The 19376-nt window shown below is 51.3% G+C and overlaps 1 protein-coding gene across 1 annotated transcript in view; it reads left to right on the plus strand.

The window, feature by feature from the left end:
- GFRA2 (GDNF family receptor alpha 2) overlaps positions 1-19376 on the plus strand; it is a 125851-nt gene that overhangs the window by 29030 nt on the left and 77445 nt on the right. The window contains exon 4 of the mRNA XM_084804253.1: positions 16102-16450. Within this exon, the coding sequence (XP_084660379.1) occupies positions 16102-16450 (349 nt within the window). The remainder of the gene's footprint in view (positions 1-16101; positions 16451-19376) is intronic.

Below are 19376 nucleotides of genomic sequence, written 5' to 3' on the forward strand. Positions count from 1 at the left end.
TGTGTTCTGCGTACAGGTTGAATAAGTAGGGTGAGAGTATACAACCCTGCCGTACTCCTTTCCCAATCTTAAACCAGTCCGTTTTTCTGTGGTCTGTTCTTACCGTTGCTACTTGGTCGTTATACAGATTCCTCAGGAGGCAGACAAGATGACTTGGTATCCCCATAGCACCAAGAACTTGCCACAATTTGTTATGATCCACACAGTCAGAGGCTTTAGAATAGTCAATAAAACAGAAATAGATGTTTTTCTGAAACTCCCTGGCTTTCTCCATTATCCAGCAGATATTGGCAATTTGGTCTCTAGTTCCTCTGCCTTTTCGAAACCCAGCTTGTCCATCTGGCAATTCTCGTTCTATGAATTGCTGGAGTCTACCGTGCAAAATCTTGAGCATTACCTTACTGGCATGTGAAATAAGTGCCACTGTTCGATAGTTTGAACATTCTTTGGTGCTTCCCTTTTTTTGGTATGGGGATATAAGTTGATCTTTTCCGATCTGTTGGCCATTCTTGTGTTTTCCAAATTTGCTGGCATATGGCATGCATCACCTTAACAGCATCATCTTGCAAGATTTTAAACAGTTCAGCTGGGATACCGTCATCTCCTGCTGCCTTGTTATTAGCAATGCTTCTTAAGGCCCATTCAACCTCACTCTTCAGGATGTCTGGCTCTAGCTCATTGACCACACCGTCAAATCTATCCCTGATATTATTATCCTTCCTATACAGATCTTCCGTATATTCTTGCCACCTTTTCTTGATCTCTTCTGCTTCTGTTAGGTCCTTGCCATCTTTGTTTTTGATCATACCCATTTTTGCCTGGAATTTACCTCCGATGTTTCTAATTTTCTGGAAGAGGTCTGTTGTCCTTCCTATTCTATTACCTTCTTCCGCTTCCGTGCATTGCTTTTTTAAAAATAATTCCTTATCTCTTCTGGCTAACCTCTGGAATTTTGTATTTAATTGGGCATATCTCCCCCTATCACTGTTGCCTTTTGCTTTCCTTCTTTCTTGGGCTGCTTCCAGTGTCTCAGCAGACAGCCATCTTGCCTTCTTGGTTTTCTTTTTCTTTGGGACATTTTTTGTTGCCACCTCCTGAACAATGTTGCAAACTTCTGTCCATAGTTCTTCTGGGACCCTATCTACTAAATCTAGTACCTTAAATTTATTCTTCACCTCCACTGCATATTCATTAGAAATATTAGTGAGCTCATATCTAACTGATCTGTGGGTCTTCCCTGTTCTCTTTAGTCTGATTCTAAATTGTGCAATAAGAAGTTTGTAGTCTGAACTACAATCAGCTCCAGGTCTTGTTTTTACCAACTGCATAGGTGTCCGCCACCTTTGGCTACAAAGGATGTAGTCAATCTGATTTCGATGTCGACCGTCTGGTGAAGTCCATGTATAAAGTCGTCTCTTAGGTTGTTGGAAGAGAGTGTTTGTTATGCAGTGAGTTGTCTTGGCAAAATTCTATCAGCCTATGCCCTGCTTCATTTTGTTCTCCCAGACCATGCTTGCCTGTAATTCCAGGTGTCGTTTGACTACCCACCTTATCATTCCAGTCTCCTGTAATGAAAATAGCATCTTTTTTTGGCGTACTATCCAGTAGGTGCTGCAGATCTTCATAGAACTGATCTACTTCTGCTTCTTCAGCATCTGTGGTTGGGGCGTATATTTGGATCACTGTGATGTTAAATGGCTTACCCTGAATTCGAATTGAGATCATTCTGTCATTTTTTGGATTGTATCCAAGCACTGCTTTATCCACTTTATTATTAATTATGAAGGCTACTCCATTTCTTCTGTGGTCCTCTTGTCCACAGCAGTAGATCTGGTGGTCATTTGATGTGAAGTGGCCCATTCCAGTCCATTTCAGTTCACTGACACCCAAAATGTCTATATTTAATCTTGACATCTCCCCAATAACCACATCCAATTTGCCCTGGCTCATAGATCTTATATTCCAGGTTCCTAAGGTGTGTTGATCTTTAGAACATCGGATTCGTCGTTCACCACCAGCACCATAGGCTGCTAGCCGTCCTTTCAGCTTTGAGCTAGCTGCGTCATCACATCTGGGGCTATTTGAACTTATCCTCTGTTCCTCCCCAGTAGCATTTTGACCATCTTCCGACCTGGGAGTCCCATCTTCCAATGGTATACTGACATATCTCTGGTTGTACGGCCATAAAAGCTACTACTAACTTTAGGGTCCTATGGCAATGGCTTCATATAAAACTGGCAAATATCAGCTAGCTTAAAAAAAGGGGAGTCTCTGGACTGAGGCCTCTTGAAACTGCCTGGATTGATGCAGTGCATGAATGCTGCCAGATGTTGACTCTAAAGCAAGGGCGCCTCCTTCATGGGATTTCATGGACAGGGGTCCAGATGCCAACTTCTGCTGTTTGTAACCCTCCTGTGTTTTCCCTCAGCTTCTTCCACCTTTATTCTTATCACAAAAAACACTTACGGAGGGAAAGACAGAATAGTCCTGTTCAGCTCCTGCACCATAATTTATTACCTCATGAAATAGGGTGTTGAGACCTCTGCTTCTCTAACTCTCAACTTGCTTCTGCATCTAATTTAAACTTTATTTTAGAAACCCTCTGGAAATTGCTGACTGAGATCTTAATGGGCTACCTCTATACTTCATTCTACTGCTGCTGTTTTTGGATTGCATGGCTGTTTTACTGTAACTGTTTGCTTCTGTTTTTTGTATTATTTTATCAATGGTTTTGTTAGTTGCTTGTTTTAAAGTTGTGAACTGCTGCGGAATTTTTGGTTCAACCATGGTAGATAAATATTTTAAAATAAAACATAAATAAATAATGCCCTTACTCCATTCTGTAAATGAGCCAAAGAGAGCTGTGGAGAGCTGATTATGAAACTGCCCAGGAACCAGAAGAAATATAGCCAATACTTGGTCTTAGGGTGGGGTGTGGGAGGCAGTTTCCTTGATACATGTCACATGGATGCAAGTTAGCACCCAAGTGGACATTCCAGAAATGTTCTTGGGAAATGCTGTGGTTCAGGAGGGCAAAGTTGCAGTGTCATTGACCCATGGATTGTGTGGGTCGTGGGCTCCTTTGTATCCATCAACCATGAAGATGGCTGGGGAGGTAAACCAGGCCCAGCTGAAGGCTCCTCCTTGTGTTTTATGCTGGGCAGTGGGAACTGGATGTGCTCGTATAGCACATCCTATCTCCAAAGAATGCCCCATATATAGACTTGCCTTTAGACAGAAGAATCTTTGAGGCTCTTCCATCTTCCTAATTCTATGGACAGGAAATCTGGCTTGACATTCTGAAGCAAATCTGCACAACTCTTTTCCAAGAAATGTAGCGCTTAGATTCTAGTTGACAATAGTTTTCTTTTTCTGCTCTGAATTAAATCACCATCGATAAACTATTTAGCTAGTGGAAAATAGGAATTGTTCTGCATTTGGCATCAAGAAGCATTAGCTCTTGGATGTATTTATTCTGGATCTCAATGCTAAAACTGTTTTCAGGAAGGTGGCGGGGGGGCCCTGTGGGAGGAAAGAAGATGCTAAATGCTGAAGAGTGTCACTTTCCCAGTTCCACTGGTATGTAAAGCGATTACCCTCAGGTTGGATCAAAAGGCAGATGTGGAAAACATGTTATTTAAATTTCAAAAACTCCAACTCCTTGCCTAATGGCTGTCAGACCTGCTAAGTCTCACCACAAAGCAGGTTAGAGATGCTGCCTCCTCTTTGAAAGCTTTTGTTTGAAAAACTAACAAGCCCGAGGGATATGCTGGGACCAGCAACTGGACTGGCAGGGAATGTTGAGACAAGCAGCAGGGAGACTACTGGGGCATGCAGATGCTCATCCTCTTCTGGCTGGTCAGATGACATGTTCCATGTGCAGGGCCAGGATGCCACTCCTGCTGAGCAGGTTCATGTGTTCAGGAGCCCAAAGATGGAGACAGCAGAGTCTACATCTGGGCAGGAGATGTGACATCCAGACCAAAGCATTTCTGCTGTAGTTTTTCTTGTCTTTGATTTGGTTTATCTCTTGAATTCCTTCCTTGCCCTTGGGCTGCTCCTCATGTGTTTGCTGAACAGATGCACTACCTTCCTTGAGATTGTGTATTTTTAAAGATAGTGCTAAATATGTGCAAATACAGCTGTGCACATTGGACACAGGAGACACTTTGAGATGTGCCATTAGGTGATGGCAGTTGTGGGTCGGGGAGTTCTTGGGGTGTCTCTTTGGCATTGTGAAATGACTGGAGTCATGCAAGGTCAAAAACAACCCTCTCCTTCATCCTGCAAAGACATTTGAGAGATGGCCATGATGAATGCCCCAAATCAGGAGGTAGGAAACAAACACAGGGAAAAAGAGGCTGGAATGGTGGAATCAAGAACTTCACACAATGGTTTTTCTAAACACAAACAAGGGATGTAGTGGAAAAGTTGGTGCCCATGTAATGAGGCCATCCTTCATACAAAGAAACCTGAAAGTGGAGCATTCTTTGGGACAGATTATGTGATGGAGTTTGCTCTGCAAATAATCCATACTGTTTTCTGGTACAAGTCACATGGCCCATTGGCACACCCTCTATTTGCTTCACTCACCCTTACCTGTTGGGGGATTCTCTTAATGAACTAGTGTAAAGACCGCATCGCCATGGGTGCTAGTAGAACTGGGCATGTTTAGCCTTGGGAAGAGAAGACTGAGGGGAGATATGATAGCGCCCTTCAAGTCCTTGAAAGGTTGCCACAGAGAGGAAGGCCAGGCTCTCATCCCAGAGTGCAGGACACGGAATAATGGGCTCAAGTTCCAGGAAGCCAGATTCCGACTGAACATCAGGAAAAACTTCCTGACTGTTAGAGCAAGATGACAATGTAACCCATGACCTAGGGAGGTGGTGGGCTCTCCCGCACTGGAAGCATTCAAGATGAAGCTGGACAGCCACTTGTCAGGGATGCTTTGACTTGGATTCTTGCACTGAGCAGGGGGCTGGACTCGATGGTCTTATAGGCCCCCTCCAACCCTGCTATTCTGTGATTCCAGTCTGAGAATGATAGGTTGAAAATATGTTTACCCATTTCCCTTGTGACTGGAACAACTTTCAGGGGGCATGTCCTTCTTTCCCTCCCTCCCTCTCCCTCTCTCTACTTTCCAATTATATCCCACATCAGCTTCCCTTCAGTGAGCACCTCAATAATATGGCCTCTCCCGCACTACATTAAAGCAAGCCTCCCCCCGCCATAGCAAATGGGGGCTTCCAACCCACCTCCCTCCCTCTCATTCACCCACACAATTAGCCTCCCTCCTTCAGTAAGAACCCCCTCCCATTACAAGAAAGCATAGACAGGCCCACCCCTTCTCTGTTGCAGGGAAAGGGGGTGTTGCAAGCCCCCACCTAAGAAGCCCCACCCCCATCCACACCCAGCCCTGAAAAACAAAAGGTGATACAGGAGGGGAGAGAAGAAAAAATGTCGCCTTTCTCTCACCTGCCCTGAGCCAGAGCCATCCAATATAGTGCTGGTGCTGCACCCCACCCACTACCCGCACTCTCTTGCACACGCACACACCCCACCCAGACGCAGGGCATCACGGGAGGAGCAGCAGCAGCCCCTTCCTCCTCGCTCTCTGATTCATCCTGTTTGAAACAACCCAATCCAAGGGGTAGGGAGCGTGGCCGTTGCCCCTAGCAACCACCCTGAGGCCTAGCAGCACATCACGAAGCCTGCCTGTGAAGCAAACAAATAAAACCAAATCAAAACAGAAGCAAGTCAAGTGGGAGGGTGCAGGTAATCCAAGTCGAAAACCCATGATGTCAGATCAGATGCTCTTTGGTGTGGAGGAGCAAATTAACGGGCACTGAAATGTAGAGCAATAGGAGACTGGCGCAGATGGGCTTGGAATGTCAACAGTCTCCTTCTGTCTGCCTCTCACAGTTCTTTTGGAGACTTTAGTAGGACCCATGGCAACTTTTACTCTCATCCATGTCCCTGCATGCCCCATCTCTGCTCCTGACCCACTCCTCTGCCCTTCTAGGGAGCGTTTTCTGTGCCCAACTCCTCTGTGTGGCTTCCAAAGAAAGCAGAATCCTGCCGCACAGAATATGCAAACAGCACTGCTAGAGAGCTGAGAGTTGGTATTTGGAGGGGCTCCTTCCTCCTGGTGGAGTGCGGGGGGAAGAAGGGTCTTGGGATTGTTCAGCTGGATGTTGGAGTTGCTGTACTGACTTGGGCCTGGGAGACATAAAGCATTGCCTTCCCCCGTACAAAGCTGCTCATCAGTTAAGATATTCTGCAGAAGCCCCTTTGAATTGCATTTGCAGGAGAGGGCTTTTTCTTTAGCTGTACTTAGGCTTCGGAAGTACCTTCCAAGGAAGCCATAGCTTGTCCCCCTTTGACGGATTTCTGTTGCGGCACAAAGACCTTTTCTTTTTCAGAAGGCATTTGGCTTATTAGCTGATGCAATTGTTCAGTAGTCTTTCTCCCTTTAGCTGTGATTGTTTTGTATTGTTTTGTGTTGTGTTTTTAATTTTTAAAAAAATATTGTAAGCTGTCTTGAGCACTTTTTGGTGGAAAGGCAGGGTAAAAATATTTTAAAGAAACAAATAAATAGAGGCTTTAAGCCTCAGTTACACTATATCCCCAAAATAACGTGTTTGGGTTTCCTTTATAAGAAACTGCTGTCTGCCCTATGCAGGAAGCAAGAGACCTCTACATCTCCATTACAAGCCCTCCCTCCCTCCTCTGCCATTTGTCACGTTTGCACTACTTCCACTTTCTACTTCATGTCAAGCTGGGGCATTTTGGGAAATGTAAATGGTAGTTTCCCCTCAGCTGCCTGGTGCCCCCCCCCCCCGGCCCACAAATGGAGAAGGGGCCCTGTCAGAGGACCCATTGCTCAGGACCCTGGAACTGGCCCTCCTAAGCTGGGAGAAGTGTCTGGAGAGCAGGGCCTCTGCTCTCCCTTGCCCCAAAGAGGGGGTGGCACGGACACACAGCTGATCCTCCTGAGCTCCCTGGGATCCCCCTCTGGTGGAGGAGGGGGCAGCGTGTGCCATGCGGCCCGCTCTCCCTGCTTACACTAGGCTGTCCTGCCACGACAGATGAAGGAAGATCCAACTGCCAGTCCAGTTGGCTTCTCTGCATGGAAATGGGAGGCAGCCAATGCCTGGGGCTGCTTGGAAATCCAAAGCACAGCACTCTCGCGGTTGGGAGACCAGCCACAGCGGTCTGGAAGCGGCAAGCCAAGCGCATTGGGATGCTTCCCTCTCCTCGCTGCAGGAGGGGACAGCTCCAGTTGCCAAATGCTTCTGCTGGTGGGGGCATGGGGGCCTACATGAACAGTATGAAAGCATGGGGCAGGGGGTGGTTTGAGCCATTGTCTGGATGGGGAACTCTGGCACAGCGCAGGCCTTGCTGGGGATGCTGTTCCGCCAGAGACACAGGAGCCGCCCACAGCCCTTCTCTTTCTGTGTGTTTCCGAGGCTCTTCCTTTTCCTCCTGCCCTTGATGTGTGTTACTTGAGAGGCTGCCATGCCCCTCTGGAGGAATTGTCTTCAGATGACAATCTGGAGCCTCCTGAGCCAGATGTGCCTGGGGAACAAGATGTGCCTGGGGCTGACCAAGAAGGTCCTGGGCCCTCAGGAGAGCGTGCGTCAGATCTTCCCCTTCGGAAGGTGGTGTGCTCTGCTTCTGAGTCAGAGGGGGATGTTGAGCCACCACCCAGCGCCCAGGGACGCCGGTGCCTGAAGGGACAGGCTCAAAACTATAGCCAGGCAAAGGAGTGACTGCTTGCAGAAAAGGCCTCCTTGGGAGCAAGGCCCTCCTCATGAGCAGGACTTTTGCCAGAGGGCCTGTAACAAACTGCAGCTGAGCCCTGTGTAGGGCCCAGGAAGTGCTGGCAATATAAGCCTTCAGTATCAGTCTAGCCACTGCTGGAAATATCTACCAGTGCCAGTGCCTTGTACCTCTGGCCTTGCTCTGTGACTGAACCTTTGTGCTACTGAGTCCTGTGTGGCTCTGCTTCTTCGACTGTGCATTGTATTTGACCGCTTACCTGTGTTTGGACCTTGGCTGCTCCTCAGACCTCTCTCTTGGAACTCTTCCTCTTGCCTGGTAAAACTGTGCCTTTTTCCATTGCCTGTTCATTAACTTTCTTTTGGATTGCCCCTTAGGTTAACCTAATGCTGAGCCTGATCCAGCCATAGCAGGACAGGGGTGCAGCTATGCTGAACATTGCTACCTGCCCCCCTCTTGCTTGCAGAAGGAAGAAGTAGTGCCAGGCACTGGCCTTTCTTGGGCAAAGTGACAAATGGGGTAAAAACTCTCTCTAGCCATTCCTTGTTCTCTGCCCTACTAGTCTTGGCTTATTGCTGGTGGTACAAGTTTCCAAAGATTAATGGTATTGAGACATGCAGGCACGCAACATGGGGGAGAAACGCTCTTGGAGCGTTTTTCCCCCATGTTCCCTCTTCCCTCCTTGAATTCCTTCTTCCCTCCTTGTGGTTCCAAAGGGCCAATCTGGGATGGGCAGGGGCGGCAGGGGTGGGGGGGAAGAGATCCTTCTGTTTCATGTTAGAGGGGCCCTAATGCCATGGTCTGACTTTGCCAGGTCCTGCACCTGGGACTAGGGATGATGAGAATTTTGTTTTTGCTTGCAAAACATACAAGCCCCGAATGGAAGTTGCGAGTGCATGTCTGCCAAAAATATTGGCCAGTTGTCAAACACATGCTCACATTCATCTCGTTCCCAGTCCCCAGTTTGATTTGCACATATTTCCTAATTTGCGGAAATTTGCACAAATGTGGCGAGTAGCAATTGCAAACGCCAACAGGAGTCAGGCACGAGATGAGCGGCGCGGCGATGTTCGGAGAATCCTGGCCTGGCTCGCTTGCCCATCCCTGTCAGGGACCTTCTGCATGCAAATGTATCTCAGGCAGTTCAGAGGACCTCTAGGAGCTGGGCTGGGAAAGGCCTGTGGCAGTTTCACTAGTTTCTGGTAGGAGGTGGCCCCTCGAAATGTTCAGAAGCAGAATGAGTCCCTGTTCTTATCTTTCCTCGCCCTGGATCATCCTTGCTTAGGGAAGTGCCTGGCAGCGGAGAATATGCCTTCCTTCTGAGCATAAGATATGGGCATGTGTACATTCAGGATCTGTTTCGGGGCAGGCAGCTGATATCCCTTTGCCCCTCTGGGGACAGATCAGGGCAAGTCTGTACAGTCCTCCTCTGAAAGGTCCAGTTCCACTGCTCCCTTTCTTCAGGAAATGTTTGTGCTTGTACTTCATTCATGAGTGCCACAGAAAGCATGATCCCTTCAAGCACTGGCTGTCTTTCAGTGCACCCAGGCCCCTGACGGTTTTGGGCAGGGCAGCAGTGGAGACTTGTGAGGCTTAGACCACCACGCTTGCCTTGCAAAGATCCCAGCCTGATGCCAGCATGTTGGAACAAGGCTGCCTGGACCCACACTCAAAAGAGGAGTGCTGGGAGGACGGCAGCATTCTCTGCTGTTCTTTCCGTTGTACCAGGTGGGGATGAAGGTGTGGCTTGACCTATATAGTTCTTGCTTCCTCAAGGGCCAGTGATCCCCAAAGCAATTATATTTGTCTAGGTAATCTGGGTGTAGTTACCTCTCTGCTAGGCTGGCCACTCCGCAGTGCAGGCAACATTTGCTACCCCGCTGTACTGCCTCCCTGCCCCAGAGCTGTTAAGGGGGATATACTGAGACCAGAGGTGCTTCTAGATTATGAGGCTTTTATTGCTTAGTTGCCCTGCCTCAAACACCAAAGGGTCCAGCCATCACTGTCTTCCACTCTTTATTCTTACCACCATTACCACAAAATGAAACAAAAGAATCCTTTAAGGAGGGAAAGGTGGAATAGTCGTGCCATGCCTTGTGATTGGTGGTGCTGGGAGTCCGCTGTCTCAAAGCACTCCACATTTGGATGGAAGGAGGCCGTTTTGCTCTACTGTCACTTCCATTCGGTAGTGAAATAGGGGATACTTTCAAGAAGAAGCACTCTGGAGCAGTGGGGGGAGGGGATGCTATCCTCATGGGCTTTGTGCCATTGGTGCTTCCCCCGCTATCCTGCCCTGCTACAGCACAAGGACCAGCATGGCCCAGTGTGGCATGTCAGGTATGTTGGTGTGGCACCCTTGATGCTGGCTGACCCTTCTGGTTGGTCTACTGACAGAGGTTTTTCTGTCTTCCAAAACTCTGTACTTCTGGGTTTAGCATAACTGTTTTGATTGTAAGAGCTCCTGTCTGCCCCACCAACCTAAGAGGGGCTTGCATGGCAAGAATCCATGTACAGTAAGTGATGAAAATCCAGTCTTCCATTATAGCAAAAGATGGTTTCAATGAAAACTGTCTGGCTAATGAGGACTTCCAGGGAAGGTGGCGGGTCTGTGTGGGAACGTCCCGTTCACTCGCATATTGTCGTGCTCTGCTGGGTATGGCTTTAATTTGATGCTGTATTAGCACTTGGCCAGTTTTCATTCTCTCAGAGAAGCTGCCAGCGGGGAAAGGCATTGTGGCAACGCAAACAGGACCTTGGGGGAGCAGGGAATGGGGAGCAGGGAATGGGGATCTGCAGCAATGCCGAGGAAGGGCAGCTGCTCTGGCAAGTGATGACTTTGGCTCACGGGCTGGAGGCGGGACACCCCCCCCAGCCCCAGTTTGGTGCTTTCAGCCTGGGCTGCAGTGAGGCCTGTGGAGAAGTGCTAGTGGTGGATATTCCAATGTGTGGATTGTGGAAGGAAGCCGCTTTTCAGACCCATCCCAGTTTGATAGTGGACTCAGATGTCCCCACTGAACAACTGGAAAGGGTCTGTGCGGGCATGTCCTTGAAGTTGCTGTTAGATCATGGAACTCAGTGCCTCTGCCTGTTTTGGTACTCATACGAGCATTTTGCTTGGGGGGGTGTGCTCGAAATTACAAAACTGGTCCTGTGTCAATTGGCTTGTGCCAAATTCCTTGAGGAAAGCTTGAGTGAGTCGGGCATGTTTAGCTTGGAAAAGAGTCAGTGAAGAGGCCATGGGGTCGCCATATATTTGAATAGCTGTCACGTAGATAAAGCAGCAAATTAGCTTTCTGTTGCTCGAGAGGCAAGACATCAAGTGACGAGTTCAAATGACAAGAAAAGCAATTAAACATTGGGAGGAACTTCTTGATGGTATGAGCTGTTCAGCAGTGGAATTACTGACCCTGCCAGAAGGTGGTGGACACTCCTTTGTTAGAGGGGTCTAAGCAGAATGGAAGTGGCCACTTCTCGGGGATGCTGTAGCAGTAGATTTCCTGCATGGTTGGGCTAGATGGCCTTTGAGGTCCCTTCCCGCTCTGTCCCTGTGAGCCCAGAGCCAGCCAGACACCAGTCACAGCAGAGGGTTGGCCCTGCTGCAGGGGAAGGCCGGCTGGCTAAGCACCCTTCCGTTCTCAGATCTCTTTGAGGCCCCTTCTGAGGGGTTCTCTGGGGAGCAGGCACCCTCTGGTGCTTCGGGAGGCCGGCTTTCGCAGGCTGCCCCTGCGTGTCGCCGCGGGCGCCCCTGTGCGGAGGGGCGAGCAGAAGACGCATGGGGCGCGGCAGGGCAAGCCGGGGCTGCCGCCCCGCTTCCGCCGCCCCGCGGCATTGCCCTCCGGACCGGGCGAGCGAGGCAGCCGCGACGGTTCCGGACGCAGCTCGGGCAGAGCCTACGGGGGCGGCGGGGGGTGGAGGAGGCCCGCCAGGCTCCTCGGGTCCGCCGCCCGCGTGCCTGGGCCAGGCGAGGGCAGCCTCGGGGCCTTCGCGGCGGCCCTTCCTCCCCGCAGGCGTGCGCAGGGCCAGGCGCAGCGGCGCCCGGGGACCCGGAGACGGGCGCCGGGCGCCGCCCCAGGCGCAGCCTCTGCCGCGGGCACGGGCCTCGAGGCGGCGGGCCGAGCGCATCTCCCGCGTTCCCCGCTCCACGACAGAATTAGGCCGGGGCGCCGGGCCCCGAGCGGCCCAGCTGGGCGCCGGGCGTGGCCAGAGCAAGAGGGGGCTCCTGGCAGGCGGCGGCGGGACCCGGGGCCTGCGGGAGGCTGGGGCTGCGCCCCGTCGGGACGGGCGCTCGGCTGCCCCGGGACCGCTGGCCCCGCGCCGGGGGGCCTGCGTCCCCTGCAGGCGGGGCGAACGGAAACGCGAGGGGGGTGGGCTGGAGGCCGCCTGATTTCCGGCGGGCGGGCCTGCACGCCTCCGGGCTCAGGTCCGAGGGGGGCTAACGCCAGGCTCCTGCCCGCCACGCGCATCGCCGGGCTGCCCTGTGGATCGCGAGGGCTGGCCCCAGCCAGGGCGCCCCCGCGGCTGCGACTCTCGCTCCTGCCGAGAACCATCCGCTGGCCGCGGCAAGCCGCCCTCTCTGCACTCCGGGGCAGGGGGGCACGAGGACGAGGGCCGCGGCCCCGGCCCCCAGACGAGCCTGCCCTGCTGGGCCCGCAAGGACTCCGAGGAAGCACTGCGTGGGAGCAGATCTGAGCCGTCCAAAGCCCAATAAATGCCTGTGTACTCTTGTTTATTCTTGTTAAGGCTCCAGGAGGGAGGTGGGAATGGAGATCTGTGGGGGGGGGGGCACATTCCACTGGACCGCACGTGTTCTAACTGCTAAGGACCCCTCTGGGCCACAGGGGCAAAGAATTGCCACCGCTGTCTCTAGTCAGGCTTGAGCTTTCGGAACGGCAGAGGATTTTTATTGGTAAGTGCACAGAGAGGTGGGAGGCATCGAAGTGTGTGGGGCATCCCAGAAATGGGGAACAGAGGGCAGTTGCCCGCCTCTCTTCTCCATCCCTGTTCTCTGCATCTGGAGGTGGGGGTCTTGTGCTGAGCTGGTTCTGAATCATAACCGGTCAAGATTCAGATGTTCATTTCTTGATGTGATGGAAAGCAGTGGACATATGTTTGGCAATAGTAATGCACTTACATGGGATAAGCATGGGATGTCTTACCTACCTTGCCTTTACAGTAAGTAAATGTTAACAAATGTTGTGTTTATTGATCTGGACCTTTTAAAGAATTTATGCTGTTTTAGCCTGGGCCCCTCAGTTTAAAAGTCTGCATTTTTAACAGTGTCTTTAGTTGTATTCATTTTTGTTTTATACTGTATTTTGATAATGTATTGTGAGCCACACAGAGAACTTCTGTTATGGGGTGGCTATGTAAATGCAGAAATAAATAAGCAAGCACCTCCAAAAAGTAATTCCACACAAGAGGATCCCAGGATTGCCCCTGCGCATCTTGGTTGTGGGTGTGATGTGGCAACCAGGGAATCAAGTTACATTGGTAGGTGAGTTACAATGGGAATGGAAAGGTCCTCCTGTGCAAGCACCGGGTCATTACTGACCCCTAGAGGGACGCCGCTTTCGCTGGCGTTTTCATGGCAGACTGTAGCAGGGTGGTTTGCCATTGCCTTCCCCAGTTGTGACTACCTTTCCCCCAGCAAGCTGGGTGCTCGTTTTACCGACCTCGGAAGGATGGAGGGCTGAGTCGACCTGAGCCGGCTACCTGAGACCCGGCTTCCGCTGGGATCGAACTCAGGTCCTGGGGAGAGTTTCGGTTGCAATACTGCCGCCTACCACTCTGTGCCACACGAGGCTCTTAGACTTATAATGGGACAGATGTCCAAATGAGAGCCAAAAAGGGCTGCCTTCCGAACATGCATATGGAACTACAGGAGGCTGGGAAGAAGCTCGGGGGACTGGCACTGCAGCAGGCCCAAATGTCTCCGACTTTGCTCCCACAGCTGCTTTTTCTTGGGGAAAGCTGGCACTAGCCTCTTGTTAGCTGTATAGCCAGGCCCTCCAGGGCCACTGGGTCTAGACAGAACACCCCACTGCCTCTTCTTTCTGCAATCCAGGAGGCATCTGTGAGCACTAAAGGAACCGCGACAAATGAGCAGCCCAAGCTCTGGCAGAGCACATGGTTTGCCTGCAGAAGCTCCCCGGTTCAGTCCCCGGCAGCATCTTCAGGACGGGCTGGGAGAGACCAGTGGGAGAGCCGCTGCTGCCAGTCAGAGTCAGCATGCCAGGCTGGATGGGCCAAGGGGGGTCTGAGTTGGAATCGGGCAGTTTCCGATGAATGCCTGAGCTGCTGCCTACTCTTTGCTCATTAGTGCAGTGCAAGGCAACAGCTCATCCTGCTGGGAAATGTTCCTAGCAGGAACCTGCGAGGTGGAGGAGTCCAAAGCCTGGAGGGCTGGTGAGGTTTGGAAGAATGACTGCAGAGGCTGGGTGGCTTTGTCATGAGCCCGAGCAGGCTCTGAGAGGGTAATGCCTCATTCTGACCAAACAGGGAAAGGAAAAAGCCAGCTTCCGTTTTTGCCTCCCTCCTCTTTTTGTGCTGCTATGTGATGATCCAGGTCAAATGCTGTGAATCCAACTCTACTTGGCAAAAGAGGATTTTCCACCTTTTAGCTCAGTTCTCCCCTTTAGAACACACACAGAGCCCAGCTCAGCTCTGCGCTGTCTCTTTTCTGGACTGAGAGTTGCTGCTCAGGGCACTTCCTGGAGCAGGGAGGCGAGGGGGACTCCTGGACTAAATCCCGAACAGTCCTGGCGCTCTTGCGTCAGAAGGCGAAAAAGTGCCCAGTGTTCTTAGCAAGAATCCATCCCAGCCACAGCTGGAGCAAAGGTATCCACCGGTGGAGTGTGGCTTCCCTTCTGCCCAGTCCTGCCTTATTTCAGCCACACCTCACACCATAAATGTAGAGTGAGGGACAGGAGCCCTGCAGGAATCACGGGTGGCTGATGATGTTTTTATTCTGCTCTGCTGAATTGTATGGTCTTGTTCAGTTTTGTGTTGGTTTTAAATTACAACGCCCCCTTATTGTCTTTGTATGCTGGCCTGATAGTTCTACAAAATGTATTTCCAGTACATATGCTGTGGCTGCACAGTGCTCTGCTGGCATCAGCCCCACGCACTCACTTGGGCAGCTTAGTCATTTCTGACCCTGGACCTGATGATCTTATAGCTGGCTACAGGTATTACTTCACTATGTTGAATCTTACCTCTGTACACCCTTAGGACATGAGGGGGGGAACATGTCTTTCGCTCCTTCCCAAAGAGTCATGGCCTGCTGTTCTCAGCAGATCAGAGAACTGCAGATGGAGTTCAACTGGGAGCTGCTTATCCAGCCTTGAACCTCCTGACACAACCTGCGCCATTGTTTCACTGATTGCTAAGAAGGTTTTCCCAACATTTGACTGCATCCATGAAATTCAGCCCTCCTGCTATTGCTGGCCATGAAGTAGCAGATCCTCCAACTGCCCTAATTTACCAGGGACAGTTCCAGTTTTCTGGTCTCTGTCCCTGGTTAATCACTGTCACAATTTTGGTTCTTATTTTGCCTTTTGGGGAGAAGTTTGGAGTACATGTGGTGTGCTGACACATAGACCTAGTTGTAGGTTTTGTCTCAGTGGTGCAGCTAGGGGCCAAAGCCCCCCCCCCCCCCGTGACTACCCAGAGAGCAGCAGGTGCAGAAGCAAACTCCCCTTTATTCCCATAGTCATGATGGTGCTATGATGTAATTGAGCTTAGCATGCAAATCTGCCGGATTTTTTTTGTTTTGGCAGAGTTTTGTTGTTCTAACAGATCAGGAATGTAGAAGCAGTTTTAAATCATGGAATGGTGGTTGAAAGGGAGGGGGAAGGGCAATGTCAGCTGTGTGCTTCAGAACTGAAATACTACACATGGCCTTCTAAAGCCCCCCCCCCCCCCCCGGACCATTAAGTCCAGGGTCTAAAATTTCCTAGCTGCACCACTGGGGAGTCTGTAGTGTCGTCGTCCCCCACACACACACACATTGTGGCTCTGTCCCTGCCCCATCAGAGCGTAAGAGAGATGTATCTGGACCCTAGCACACAGACATGTAACAGCTTCCATGTAGACATGAAATGCATGTTTCACGTACAGGAGAGTCCCGTGTTCCATCTGTGAAATGCTGGAGGGCCTGGGGTAGCCATAAGATCCCTCCTGTAGCCCTTGCCTATTCCTCTCAGGCCATAGCACCTCCCACGTTTTGACACCCCCTGCCCCGCCCTGCCCTGCCCCCTGGCACTGACCAAATCAGTCCAGTCCTGCTGCCCTCTGTAACCCCTCTCTTGTCTTGGGCAGGAATGGATTCCACTGCCACCCCTAAAAGCAACCACTGCCTCGACGCAGCCAAAGCCTGCAACCTGAACGACAACTGCAAGAAGCTCCGCTCAGGCTACATCTCCACCTGCAACAAAGGGGTCTCCGCCACGGAGCGCTGCAACCGCCGCAAGTGCCACAAAGCCCTGCGCCAGTTTTTTGACCGAGTGCCCAGCGAGTACACCTACCGGCTGCTGTTCTGCTCCTGCAAGGACCATGCCTGTGCTGAGCGCCGCCGGCAAACCATTGTCCCCGACTGTTCCTACGAGGACAAGGAGAAGCCCAACTGCCTGGACCTCCGAAACCAGTGCCGGTCAGACAACCTCTGTCGGTGAGCATTGCCTGTCTTTCATCTCCCATGGACAGATGCATTGTTCTGAGGTTCTGGGTCTGAGCAGGAGGTTCTGGGTTGGTCATATGCAGTGCTGGCGGGATTGGATCTGGGCCTTTTTGCTGCAAGGTAGAATAGTTACCGTGCCTGCTGCAATGGTTAGGCTCATATTATGCCCTAGACTGTGGCCATGACAGGTGGGATGGGTGTCCCCTTGGCAGAGAAGGCGTGGCGTGGACTGGGAGCCGTCTCGGGCAGACACACAGCACTTCTGCTTCCTGGGCGGGACCCACATGCCGGTCTTGCTTGGCTGTGAGGCACCAGTGCTGCTCATAAGCCAGCAGTCCCACCTCGGTTCTGCCCCCTGAGGTGGTGACATGGGAGAGTCTGGGAAGTTAGAAAGCCCATGGAGAGCACCCCTTGTGGAAGCCAGAGCCTTCCCCAGACCAAGCCCTCCCACGGCCCACCCTCAAAACTCAGGCTCCAGGCAGGGGTTGCATTCTCGGCTCCGAAGCCTCGCACGTGTGGAGCGAGGCAGGGGCTCTTTCCCTCTTGGCCTCGGCCCCGACTCCCTCGTGTGGCGTGGAGGGCGGAGAGGCCCCTTCTGTCCCTTGCTGCTAACACCCAGGGAGCCAAAGGCTGCCTGCTTTGGTAAATTTGTGCTGATCTGGAGCTTGAGGGCGCTGGACGTTTGCGGGGGAAGCACAAGAGCGCCTCCAGCCCCCCCTTTCCTTAGCTGGTTGAGGTCCAGCAGGGGGCCACCCTGGGCAGCTGCTAATCCCGGCTTCTGATGGCAGAGCTCCTGTGGCCCGCACACGGGCTGCAAAACGTGGGCTTTCTTAGCAAAGCTTCCAAATGCAGGAGAGGATACCTGGGAAGCTCTTGAACCATGAGGTTTATTTCCAAGGCAAATTATAATTTAGCAAAACAAGGAAAATCTCACTGATGCCGTGCTTTGCTTGTGAGGCACATTTGCAGCTCTGAGTCTTCGCTGTTGTTGTTTCCAAATTGAGGCCCCAGAGTGTTTGGAAATGCCACGCTTTTGAGCAATGGCCATGCCGGTCTGCTGTGTGTTTGGGTGCTTGCTGGGAGGCTTCCTTTCACCTTGTCTGTGTTGTCTCTCACTGGGAAAATCTCTCCCCCCGCCCCCCCCCCGCAACAGTGTTCTCTGGCTCATGACGGTTCGTGCCAGAAGAAATGTATCCCAGAGTCTTTAAAGTGCCGCAGGAAATTCGGTGTTGGTTTTGCCGCAACAAGTTAAAGCAGCTGCCCGCCTGCCATTGGCTTCAGGCCCTGGCAACCAGGCCAGGCGTGGCCTGGAGGGTGAATGGTTGCTGTACCCCAGCTCTCTTTGGTGGCTGGCTGTCTCACAATTCTCTTCAGGCCACGTCAGCGCATGTGCAGCTCTGCCTGCTCCACAGCTCTGGCCAGCACTCCTTGGGGAGTTGGTTTATACTTGCTTCTCCCTGCTTTGTCTCTGAGAATGTTAAATCTGGTCCTGGGATTTCTTACTGTTGATTGTTAAAATTGTTCACATGTATCTGTATATGTGTGAGCTCATTGTCTGTTTATTTGCATGTAAACATTATGTACATGTTATATTTTAAGGTTTTTAATCTTTGTAAACCGCCCACAGAGCTTTGGCTATTAGGCAGTATGGAAATGTAGTGAATGCAATGAAACCGTTCAGGCCAGTTCCTGGTAAAGCCGCTGAGGTGGCCCTGTGCATGCGGAGGACAAGGGGCCTGGCTGCTTCTTTCCTGCTCATGAAGAGAGGGAGGCAGGATCCCAGAGCTTTCCTTGTGCTGCATTCCAGAGAGGGAGCAGTTGCTTCTTTCAGTGGTGGACTGTAGACTTATAAAATATTCAGACTGAACCACTTGGTGGGTTTCCAGTTTCAAAAGAATTTTTCATTTTTCTCTCCCACTGGACAGAAGGGAAAGCTGTCTGCAGAAATCAGTGGAGAAATCCAAGATGTTAATGTAGCTGTAACTGGGCAACAGATGCCCCCCTCTACACTCCAAGAAACAAAGGCTCACCAGCAAAGAGAAGGGCTCCTGCTGCTTCTAACTCAGTTCTCAGTTTGTGTGTGAAGAAAGGCACACGCAAACACGCTCGTGGGCTTCCCATTCACAATTCAGTCCCTGGAGCAGAAGGCCAGTGTGTGCAACTGAACCCTAGATTTGGCCGGGAGGAGGCCTGAGGGGAAACGGAGCCCTTCGCTGCAACAAGAAGGTGTTTTGTATGAGGCAGTTTGGGCTGGCAATTCAGACCGGCTTCAGACCCACCTCTGGCCATCAGTATTTATGGTAGAATACACAGCAGGGGTGTTGTTTCCTTTCTCTCAGCCTCACCCCAGCCTGCAACCTGCAGTAGGGGTATAAGACTACATTTCAGAGTTGTAAATCGCTCCACCTCAGCCTCACCTCCAACATGCAATATTCAGAGTCAGCTACAATGCTGGGCAGCTCTCTCTCTGGCCACAAACTCTTCTGACCGACAGTATGGGGATAATGGGCTGCATCTGCATTAGAACTGGCAATGGCAGAGCTATTTTTACGTGTTGACAAACTTGAAAAAAGGACCGAGTTAGGAAGACCATGAGCTCTTCTCTGTGCTGATCTCATTTCTTCAGGGGTAGATTCACAGGTGCCTAGTTACAGATATGATAACATCTTTGATTCCTCCAGGGATTGATATGGGCAGCTCTCTCTTCCATTTCAGGGAACAATTAAAAATGGCTTCTCCGTGTTGAAAAGGATACGCCATATCTTGACCACGAGATGGTCCTCAGAGCCATTCTGTAACTCTCCGTGGTTGGCAGAGGCCACCTGGGTTGAGGTGGAGAAGCCCTGCATGGGAAATCTTCCTGGGGCGGGCAGGCCTTTCCCCCTCCCAGGCTGCTAACACGGTTTGATAAGGCTCA

This window comes from Heloderma suspectum, chromosome 6 (genome assembly GCF_057233095.1).
Source record: "Heloderma suspectum isolate Gila_16-S chromosome 6, 16-S_ref, whole genome shotgun sequence".
NCBI classification, from domain to species: domain Eukaryota; kingdom Metazoa; phylum Chordata; class Lepidosauria; order Squamata; family Helodermatidae; genus Heloderma; species Heloderma suspectum.